Source organism: Drosophila willistoni (genome assembly GCF_018902025.1).
Source record: "Drosophila willistoni isolate 14030-0811.24 chromosome 2L unlocalized genomic scaffold, UCI_dwil_1.1 Seg139, whole genome shotgun sequence".
NCBI lineage: Eukaryota > Metazoa > Arthropoda > Insecta > Diptera > Drosophilidae > Drosophila > Drosophila willistoni.
In genome coordinates this window covers 3,312,237-3,324,157 of record NW_025814046.1, presented here as the reverse complement: position 1 = coordinate 3,324,157, position 11,921 = coordinate 3,312,237, and the positions used below count along the sequence as shown (strand labels likewise).

Genomic DNA, 11,921 nt, shown 5'->3' with positions numbered 1-11,921 from the left:
AATTAAGTCATTTTGATGATAGTTTTATCTATATGACACGTGAATAAACTATGATTGAGTCAAAATGGAGGCCATTGTATACATACCTTGATTTGGATCTGAAAAAATAAATACATTTTGTATTTAAAAGAAAGCTCATTAAGTCTAATGACCAAACATGGAAAGTTAATCGTCTAAACGTCGTGTGTTTGTTGTGTTTTGTTGTTAATGCCTTCCCCATCTCCATACCCACCTCCATCCCCATCAACATCAACATTAACATCAACATCTAAATATGTGTATCTTCAAAGGCCTTCATTTGCGTTATTTACAAACAAACTAGATATATGTATATGGTCATATCTATTCGACTTGTCTATACATATGTACATATATGTGTGTGGATATGTATGTGCGTTGGTTCATATTATTCGTTATAATATCTGGCCGAAAGAGTTGGCAGATTGTGTAAACAAAGGAATCATTTCAGATCCAATTCAAGGCAACGGATGTTTACCGAGAGATTGTTTTTTATCAGTAAATTTCATTAAGTGTACGAATTGCAAAAAACAAAAAAAAACCAAAAGACATTTAGTAATTGTAATACAATTAACGACTTAAAGGATACCCTGCAATTGAAAGGGAATGAATTGTTTGTTGTAGGCTAATTACATGCTTCTGTCCCTTCGTCTATTGTTTGTTATCCAATATCAGCGTCGTTTTTAGTTGAATGTTTTATTCAAACCTTTTAACCAAAAGTTTTGGCTTGCATCTAGACTTCTTCTCAACGTTTTTCAAAGAATGTTTTTAGACAATAAAATATATGTAAACATATATGTATGTTTCTACTATCTTTCAGAATTAAATCAGAACTGGCCTTAAGCCATCTTGAGGTCAAAAAATCTTACTAATTTATAAGATTTTGTATTATAGGCAGCACAAAAGGTGAGCAGGTTGTCTGTAAAACTATTTTAAGAACCACCAAGTTCTATCATTAGCAGACTTTGCTAAAGAATCCACAGTTGTAATGGGCTTACTATGTCTTCAACGCTAAAAGTAGTTGGGAATCCCAACTACATGAAGCGAAAAAAAGAACGGCAAAGCTTGCAACTGCAGATTTCACCTTTTTTATGGGCATATCTTTCAGAATTCTGTAAAGATTCTGACCAACATTGACATTTACACCTTCGTCGAAACTTTTCAAAACACAAACAAACCATTTTAAGAAACTTATCAATTTTAATTGATTATAAGACTCTTAAGTTTAAAATTACATAAGTTCCAAACTCCTATAGGTTCTTAAACTTGTAGAACCTCATAAGCCAAAAAACCTTTCGTTTCTTAAATTATTGTAGAAGTTAAAGAACTTGTAGAACCTCTATAAGTTCTTTAACTTCTACAATAATTCAAGAAACGAATGTTTTTTTTGGGCTTATGAGATTTCGATCTCTATTTGAGATCGTTTTCATTTCGACTTTTTGAATCCGATTGGAGTTGACTCTTCGCCCATGGGACTAGGAGCCACCTCACGATTATGTGTGGATTTAGCTTTCAAAATTAACATTTAACCAACCTAAGAAGAAGTCGAATCGTTTCCAGAACATTACAATACGTCAATTTATTTCAATGTCTCTTAGTAATAATACAAAATTTGATGGTTCGAGTCTCGCTCTCAAGATTGGAAGTTTAAACAAAAGGATAAAAAACAAAAGGGTCAAAAAGGCCGCCAAACTTTTTTAGGAATTTTAGGCATTACTTAATGACACTTGAACTTTGACATTTATTTTAGATAGTCTACCATTTCAGCCACGTTTTTTTAAAAATCATCCAGTGTCACACTTTGCTTTGGTTTGCATATATCCGTTTTTAAGAAGTTTTTTTTTACAGAAACTTTTAGAAAGTCAAGATTTTGTTGATACTAGAAGTGATTTTTAGAATTTATTTTTGTTGATTGTATTTATTACAAATTTTTGGAAGACTTATGATCAATCAAGTATTTTTGACACTTAATTTGGCGAGTTTTATTAAGAAGTTTGAAGGAATTCAGAGATATATTATTATTATTTTGAAAGTATAGGATATATCAATCTATCAACCTAACTATATTTTATAAATACTGGCAACTAAGGCCTACTACATCCATACACTAGCCTTGGACTCGAGCCCGGATTCTAGTTGTTCAGATGACTAAATGACTTGCCCACCTAGACAACCTAGGACTTCATCAGAGTTATATATTTGGGTTTACTATGATGTAGTCATTTTCAAAAGATTTTAATTTAAAATTTTAATAAATTTTCAGCGTAGTTCTTTAAGAAAAGTTTTTGCAGCTTACGTTTTTGCCTATTTCAACGCCGATTTCTAATATTTTCAGTATTAAAATGTCATTTCAAGTCTATATATCGAAGAAATGTGGCTTAGATCTGTTAAATTTGTAGTTTTAGGCATTGTTAGGGTCTTTTCTGTTTCTTTGGAGAAAATAAATGTCTTAGGTCTCTCATCTTTTTAATTAGGTGACTTATAGGGTATAGAAAATTAAAGTCCCAGCATATAAATTGAAATAAACAAATGAACAAACAAATGATAATGATAATGATGATGATAACTATAATAATAATGATGATGATGATGATGGTGGTGATGGTGATGGAATTTGACTCTGTCGACTTAACTAAAAAAAACGCTTAGTGCAGTTTTAGATATTGTCTTTTGCTCCACACACTATGGATTTGTTTTTGGAATTGGAAATTCGATACTTTTTTGTTTGTGTGTGTCTCTGTGTGTGTGTCTGTGTGTGTCGTTGCATATTTCAAACCAAAAAGCCAAAAAGTTTTAGCGACTGAAACTGAACTGGGGCCCCAAAAGTGGGGCCCACAATCTGTGTGTGTGAGGCGGGGCGTAGAGTTGGAGCGGAATTGTTGGTGGCTGGTGGCTTTTTGGGGTAGACTCGCGCGACTGCCTCGACTCGAATTTAGATGCCGATAAGTAAAATGTAGCTGAGGCGCAAAATTCAATGCGGCAGCAGCAGCAACAATACCAAAAGCGTACAACAGCAACAACAAAAACAACAACAACATCAAATAATAGCTTGCATAAATGGAACCAGTTTTGAGGCCGAGAGCCAAGCAAATGTCTCGACGTCTTTAGTTAGCGTCGTCGAGTAAATTTATGCGGCTTGGCGGCGGCTTGACTCTGGCGAGCCTAAAGCCATCGACAACACCAGATCGGGGCAACATTTAGAGACATATAGAGGCAAAGCTTTAGCTTCAGATTCAGCTTCAGCTTGAGCTCAAACCAAAACTGGTCGCAGCTCCAAACCGAAACGAAACTCAACCGAAACCCAATGCCGACGAACGACTTGTGAATATTAATGTTTGCCGCCACAACAAAAAAAAAAAAGAAAAAACCGATTTACAGACAGATTTGCGATTGAAATTGTTAAAAAAAAAAACAGAAAAAAAACACAACAGAGACACAAAAAACAAGCGCAAACAAATATCTGGTGACAAAAGTTTTATATGCATATGAACTTCTTCCTCTCTCCCTCTTGCTCTCTTTCTCTCTGTCTCTGTCTATGACTATATAGGCTGCAAATTGTATAATGAGGCAGACGACTTTAGTGTGCGTGTTAAGGATCAAATGAAACGAGTTTCATTCCCAACTCCCGACCCAAGACCGACGCATGGCATGACAACTTGATAAAGATTTCATGCCTTTGATTAATATGTTAAGTCTCCGACGCTTCTCCAACCTTTTCTCTACCTCTCACTCTCTCTCTCTCCCTCCCTAGGGAATGTCTGCAGGAACGGTACTTGGCGGCAAATACTAAATTGAAAGAAAAAATTGCCAAGGGCTGTGCGTAGTTTCAAATGTGTCGTAGTCTTTATACCCTTGCCAACACATGATTTTGGCCTGAGCTCTCAGAAATAACCTTAGAGAAGTCTTTGGGATCTTTTTTTTTAGCTATATTAACTAACTACTTCTTAACTAACTACTTCTTAACTAAATACTTCTTAACTAACTACTTTTTAACTAAATACTTATTAACTAACTACTTCTTAACTAACTACTTCTTATCTCTCTACTTCTTAACTAACTCCTTAACTAACTACGTCTTAACTAACTATTTCTTAACTAACTACTTCTTAACTAACTACTTCTTAGCTAAATACTTCTTAACTAACTACTTCTTAACTAACTACTTCTTAACTAAATACTTCTTAACGTACTATATCTTAACTAACTGACTTAACTACTTCTACTCTTAATATTATTAGTACTTTCTATTCCTTAGTAGTCTAATTTTTAAAGAATTTACCTATATCTTCATTAACCTTTCACTTTTATCAAATGTGAAACTAATCATTATGTTTTTATGACGATTTCCAGTGTACTTATATAAGATTATACTTATTTTGAGAAAAGATACTCAGATTTATAAGTTAATAACTGTTTAAGAAACAGTCTTGTCTTTAGACAACATCTTGTAAACGTCAAAACAGGATATCGAAGACTTCTATGTTGATTTGGGTTAACCTTAAGTCATATACGATGAGTCATATCTGACCATATCACTCGATATAATTTCTATTCGGCCTTAAAATTCAACAAAGTTCAAGCCTTTTTAATGAAAATGCATGATGAATGGATAATCGCTAAGGGCTTGGTCGATAGGGTACTTTAAATCCATAAAAATTTTATTGTAGGGATTGGATAACTCACAAAGACTGTTGCTGTAGGAGTTCTCTATATCTCAAAAATATATACACATTTCTTTTTTACACTTTTTGTTAATTTTAATGTATTTTATAAATAATCTCTAACCAGATTTTAAGAACTTCTTTGAATCTTTTGAAGGTAGAAGGTTAAAGCATAAAAGTTAAGCATATTTTTTATAAAGACTCTTCCAGAATCGCTAAATTTTATTATCATCAGGCTTTGTCAAAAATTAAGTCTTTGCAATGGGCATAACACACTTTAGCTGTTAAAAAAAATTGAGAATATCACAACAAAATATTAAACAAAAAAGTGAACAAGGCTTTCAAATGATTGGCAAATTTAAAAAATAATTCCACGTCTAGAAACTAAAATAAAACCTTTTTAAAAAGAGACTTGTACTTCAGTTATAATCAAAACTGAGGAACGCTCTTTTTAAGGGATCAGAATTCATTAAATAACTACATTTTTAGCGCAATTTCTTTTTTATATTTTCTTTACAATAAACGAACATATGAATTATAAGAAATTTTGGTCAGCTCACATTTATAAATAGGTCTAACTAAATCGCTTTAAGAATTATTCTGTTTTAGGTGCTTTCTTTGGTGACATCTTATCCCATATGGACGGTGGGCTACGACATCTCGGCTCACGATATTTCAAATATATTGGCAATGGTGTATCAGGTGGACAACTGTCACGTTTTAGCTTCGTATTGAGAAACTTGTCCATGTCTCTTTGGTCTTGTTTTTCCGCTTCCTTTATAGGATCTGGACGTGGCAACATACTGAGACGAGTTTGTTGCAAGCGATTGAACAGACTCTCAGAGCGACGATGGGCCTGATAGTTGCGTTCAAGAAGTCGATCATAGCGTTGCAATAGTGACACGGGCGGTGTTACTTCTAGTTCGCATGCCAGTTCAGGTTCATCGGATGATCCTTCTTCGCCATCGCTTCTAGTTTCGTTATTGGGGAAATGCACCTCGTCCTCCTCCTGGTGATGCTCCTCGTCCTCCTCAAAGTACATAGCGGCATCCATTTCCAAGTGTGAATTACTATAAAAAGGAAAAAGTTTTGTGATTATTTGATTTATAATTTTTATTTTCTTTTTTTAAACTAACTTTTATTAATGCTTCGAAAGTTTTTGCTGGATGATGATTTGTCAATTTTTATTGTGAGAGTTGCCAGGGCTTTCCTTTGCCTACTTTGATTAGTGACATGACACATGATGTAATCAGTATAAAGCGATTCCGATTCCGTCGATAAAAACTACGGCCTTATGTGTGTCATCACTAAGTGTGAGTGAGAGAGTCATCACAGAGAGTAAGTGAGAAGGCAATAGTACGCCTTGTTTAATTGACAGGTGAATCACAGTGAAATATTAGTTTTGAGTAGTTTTTTTAATATAAACAACGTATATTTAAATCCTTAACTTTTGAATAGGTAGATTTGAATTTGATATTCTAATTTTTAAAGAAAACATTTACCCAATGACGGCCTTCTACACTAAAAATAGTTATACATAAGTTGAGGCTAATATTCATAAAGTTCTTAATGCCTAAAAGACCTTTAAAGATAAAGGTAGTAAAAATAGTGATTAAGAATCTGATAAAAAGACTTTTGATTGGTATTACTAAAATTACCTTACTTAGCAATTAATATACATATATTTCAAACCTATATGGATATACTTTTGCAAGATCAGGACTTGAAAAATTTCTTTCCATAGTTATTCTGAAAATATCAATTGATTTGCATTTCAAAGTAAACGAAAATGAGTTTATATTGAGATAACTTTCTGAAATTAGTCAGAATAAAGACTTAATGGTATTTCAGTCAACCAATTGGTTGTGAATTGTCAAAAATTATTTCCAAAATTTCTTAATAAGTTTAAAAAACTCTTAACTTTGTTGGTAAATATTATATGAAATTTCTTGTCTTTTCTTTCTTCAGTCTAGGGAGCAGACAGCCAGGAAATTTAAAAAAAAGTCATCGAGGTTTCCAAAAACATTAGAATCAGTCGCTATTAAACTGCTTCTTGTAATAAATTGTGGAACACAAATACGAACTTGTAACCCGAAGAGGATATAGCAGTGGTTGATTTTCATATATTTCGAAAATAGCAGTTTTTAAAAGAAATCGATTGAATTTCAATCTTGTTCGAAATCGCCATTGTGTGTTTTGATACAGTTAATTATTTAATTATGTTTGGATTATTTTCCCAATATATATTGAAGTTTAAAACTCCACGTCGACGTCAATCGTATAAAAAACTTTCCTGAAGCCGATCGAAAAGTCGATAAAAATGTCTTATTAATACCCTTTTTTGTCTCTTTTTGGATTATTTACAAATATATTTCGATCTTCTTTGGAGATCGTCTACAAGGAAGTTTTTTACACATTTGGCGTTTATTTAGTTCGACGTTGAGTTTTAAGCTTCGAAATATATTGGGAAATAATTCAAAATGGGGCAAAAAAGTTAATCAATTTCAATCCGGCAATCAAAAGGTTTGATATAAATCAAAAATGGTTGGAAAAAACCTTTTGATTCAACCTTTCATTTGAACATATTTTCAGGAGTATTCCACGTTGTTATTTTTCTAGATTAATTCGGACTGAAGTAAATAGAAATTACTATTTCAAATCATTTACTAAAAGCTAATAAGATAAACTTCATTTAAAAAACGTTTGAAAGATCTTTAAATTTGGTCCAAGGGGTAAAAATTCCCCTTAATATCTTTTTAATTAACAGACTGGGCAGCAGATTGACAAATGGATATATCAATATTGATTCAATGCCTTAGCCATATTACAAACATATGCTGGTCTCTATGTACCCACCTATCCTAAATCAACGTATTCTTTCATCGCGTTGCAAACAACAGCAAAAAATGTAGACACTCTTTAAGTCAGAGTATAGAGTGAGAGAAAAAACACAGCAAACGAAACACGCACGAAACGAGACGGAGGTGTCTGGTGTGTTTTAGAACATGACAATAAATCAAGTGCAAGTACAACTTGAAGTTTGAATCCAGGCACACTACACGCCGACGCTGGAAGAGGGGAGGGGGCCAAGGGGGCGTATGGATAACGAATAGCTTTGCCATTGAGATTTTCTAATGCACGTCCAAGTTAAATGAACTGAAAGACGAATCATGCACAGAGGAAAATTGAAAAAAAAAGAAACGAAGGCAAATATCAAAAAATCGCATGTTCAATTTCGTGAGGGCAAATAATCGGATAATAAATCAGTTTATTTTCAATTTCCTAAGCAAAAACCAAAAAACAATTGCATTTGTTTGTATAGCTTTAAAATAAACTTTATGTAATGGATAAATAACTTTTAGTTTCATGTATTTTTAGTAGTTGATTTTAATTGTTGCTTTGTTTTGGGATTTAGTAACTAAAGCTAAAATATTTTCATAGAATTTTATGTATCGAAACGACGAAACAACCAATGTTTGTTTACAATTTGCTTTTAACATTCAAGTCTTTGCTTGAAACTAAAAACAAAATTTTATATTTGCCATAAAATAAGGTTCCAGACGCCTTTTTTTGCCTTTGCTTGTCTAAAACAGAAGCTTTTTTGCACTTTAATTGAAAGTTTTCAAAAGGAAAATGGGAGTTCCCCAAATTCGAGACTCAATTTAAGTAGTTGGAAGTGAGTTGAATTGTTACTACTATTGCGCCAGACTATTTTATTGGCAAAAAACTGCAAAAAGTAAAAACTTAGTAGAAATATTTAAAGAATAAGATGAAAATCTTGACATGCTTATAAATTTCGGTTTAATTTTGATGGAAATCAAAAGTTTTCATGTTAGTAGATCTTATGGGTAAGATATACATAGGTTCTATAGATTAAACAAGTTAGCTGACTTTGAAATAAAGTCTTTTAAAGATTGAACTCGAGCCTCCAAGGTTTTCTTTAAGTTTAAATAAGATCGTTTTCTAAATAGATTCAAAAATTACCTAATAAATTCACTAGACTATTTCCATAAACCACGAATCATAAGGTTTCTGTCATGTATTATTATTTAATTCTAAAAATTAATTCTAAGTTACAATGAGATTGTGAAGCCAGAGCAACAAAGGCCTTCAGGCTGGAGTTTTTATACAATTTGTATACAATTATTCTAAAATATTTTGTCATGTAAAAAGTGTTTTATCAACCATATAGACACAGCTTCTTATAATTCTTGAAGCTGTAGCTCTTTTATAAAAAAAGATTTTTCAAAATTACCATTTGGAAACTATTCAGATTCGTAAAAAAATATTTTGATACATGCATTTACTTAACATTTATTTCCTTGTTAAGTTTCTTGCATGCTTATCGTTTAAAACATTTAATAATTTTACAAAAAGCATATTTTAAAAATGAAGTTAAAATGTTAATCGAAATTCTGTATTCGTTTTGTAATAATACAGTTTAAAACACAAATTTTTCTGTTTGAATTGAAAACCAAAACACCAGCCAAATGTATTATTGACTTACATATCTAAAATTTACATCGAAAGCTTTTCTTTGACAATAGGAAATGCATTGAGAGCTGCATTTTGCAGTAAATAGTATTCAACCAAAGCCTTCACGAATTTAATAAAGTTCTTAAAAATACAATTGGAACAAAGAATTAGGCGGAATAGACGAAGAATTACCCTAAGAATAGAAGATTCTAATGACAAAATGCCTGTAAACTTACCTAAAGTTACCTGATTATAGAACAAGGTAACAGTTGGAAAAGAGCTAAAAGTTAAGATCTTACACTAAATGTGTGTAGGCCTAATTAAAGCTGATCATACGTAGGAATGGTTTACACATAATGGACGCACCTAGGTCCTGATTGTAGGTCAGTAGACTTTAGCGACGCGTCGTTACTGTTAGTTGTATTCCACCAAAATTAAAAAAAACGCCAAAATTTAGAGTATTTTTTAAACGATTCTAGTTCAATAACGATTTAAGTAATTTAATAAAATATATGAAATATGCTATTAATAAAGAACATACTTTTTAGATAAAACCAAAAAATCCAAGATCGATTGTTGAAATCGCCCAATATTCAGTTTTAAAGTTGCGATTTTTTGTAAAAATTATCATTTATTCCCATTTACTAAAAATGTCTCAACTTTGAGCGCCTCTAGCACCCATGAATCTTAAAAGATTTCAAAAATTTTTTGGATTCATAACCTCGGAAGTGTTCCCTATCTATTGTATATATCATTTTTGCTAAACGCCATCATGAAAAAACTGATTTTTCACTATCCGACCAGAGGCCTAACTGTGCGACGCCGTTTTGGGGACTGAAAGAGCCTCGCAAAGTCTCCAAAAAGTTCGATTATATTGTAACTACTTATGTATTTCTTTCCATCCATTGATTGGTTCTAATACAAATAATTTACATTTAATAACTAAAGTCAAAAGAAGTCTAATGAAAGGCAAAAAGTCCTACAACAGTCTGCCAGGAAAATATTTCATTCAGGATTCAAGTGTCGTAGGGGTACTTACTCAGAGGATTTGACTTGGTTCTTTAAATATTTGCAGCCTAAATCCAAAACGATGAATTCAGTTCAACCTTTTAAGAAGTATAAGAGTAGTTCAACGTCTACAAATACATATGTCTTTAGTCGATCTATACTAATTTTGATTAATATAAATTAAGACAATTAACGAATTTGAAATTAAACTAATAGTTAGAAATTACTTATAAAGCAAAGCATACTAAGTGATAAGGGGCAAAAAGTTCGTCTATGGTCACCACATAGGAAAAATAAAGAATTTTTTTATGAAGTGAGATTTAGTTATAATCCCATTCATATCGAATAATCATAATGAAAAGTAAGTAAACAAATTTCCAACCGCTAATGGATGAAATATGATTAATAGAAGTATTTGAAAACAGTCTAAAACATTATTTCAATTCATTCTATGATCAAGATTTGAATAAAAGTGTCAAAATCTATTCAACTACTTTTTCAATTCTTACTTATGATTCTTAGATCCAAAAAGTTAACTTTCGTTATAGTAAAACTAACCAACTATACTATTTTTTACCATTGTTGATCCTTGATTAGGACGTAGGTAACGTTCTTCGTATTAAAACTAAACTAATATACTAATATTTATATACTTTTTGATCCTTAATTAGAAAGAAGTTAACTTTTGTCAAATTAAAACATATTTAATAGACAATTTTGCTTTTATCCGAATGTATTAATAATTTATTTTATATTTACACATGGCTAAAACCGACAATTGTATAAATAGACCTATAAAATTTTTAAATTGATGATTTTTTAATGTCTTTATATGTAGTTTATTTTGACCATAAAACTACAGGCACATTTCTAAAATATTTCTTTAGATGATTTCTAAATAAAAACTCATAACATAAATCAAAGTCTTTTGAATGTTTTTTTTATGACAAAAAAAAAAAAACTGAAGCTTTAGAGGTTTTGGTTGAGGAACCAATCATTAGATGGCATAATTGTCGGCTCAGGGGAATCATTTGGAAGACCAACGACAACATAATGTAATAAAAAAAAACACACACACACATACGCACAAATAAAATGGAAATGAAAAAAGGGAAAAACGAAAAACTGACAACAACAATGAGGGGGATGGCCGGAAATAGGCAAAGGACATCGACAGATGACGGACAATGAAGGAGTAGGATGAACCAAAAAAACAAAACGAAACGAAACTGAACTGAACCACCCTCTAAAAACGATTGCATGGCCCAACTGTGCAGTAATGCCCTTAACACACAAAGTCACAAACAAACACAGATGCAAATATGTGTGTGTGTGTGTGTGTGTATTAGCGAGTTGCCTTAAGCGTTAGCAAGCAAACGAGCATAAAGCACGCGTGGTAAAGTTTCCTCAATTCCAACCACCACCCACTCACACCACCCACAACGCCCAACGCCCAACGCCCACAGCAGAAAGCAGTGCAAAGCAGAAACAGAAGAGAAGCGAAGAGAAGCGTAGAGAAATGGAAGAAAACGTAAAACGTAGCAGAATAACAGGAACAAGGACAGCAACAAGGATAGCAATGAGGACAGCAGCGCATCAAATAGAAGGCAAAACTTTTCAGCTCTAACTTTTCTTTCTCATTTTTGTCTGTGTGTGTGTGTGTGTGTGTGTGTTTATGTGTGTGTGTGTAAATGTTTGCCGTGCTCTTTTGGCTCCCCTTTTTTTTCCACTGCTCTGCTTAGCTTAGCTCTCCTGGGC

At 32.4% G+C, this 11,921-nt stretch overlaps 1 protein-coding gene across 2 annotated transcripts; it reads right to left on the bottom strand.

The window, feature by feature from the left end:
• Positions 1-5,196: 5,196 nt before the first annotated feature.
• On the bottom strand, positions 5,197-10,375 carry LOC6638150. Of its 2 annotated transcripts, XM_047009544.1 has the most exons (3): positions 10,195-10,375; positions 5,816-5,986; positions 5,198-5,749 (listed from the first exon to the last, which is right to left on the bottom strand). In XM_047009544.1, exon 3 carries the CDS (start codon positions 5,731-5,733, stop codon positions 5,275-5,277), a length of 459 nt encoding a protein of 152 aa, XP_046865500.1. In that variant the 5' UTR covers positions 5,734-5,749; positions 5,816-5,986; positions 10,195-10,375; the 3' UTR covers positions 5,198-5,274. The 2 variants fall into 2 exon arrangements, with proteins under 2 accessions (XP_002061345.1, XP_046865500.1); XM_002061309.4 differs by lacking the exon at positions 5,816-5,986 and having other exon boundaries at positions 5,197-5,749.
• Positions 10,376-11,921: the final 1,546 nt, after the last annotated feature.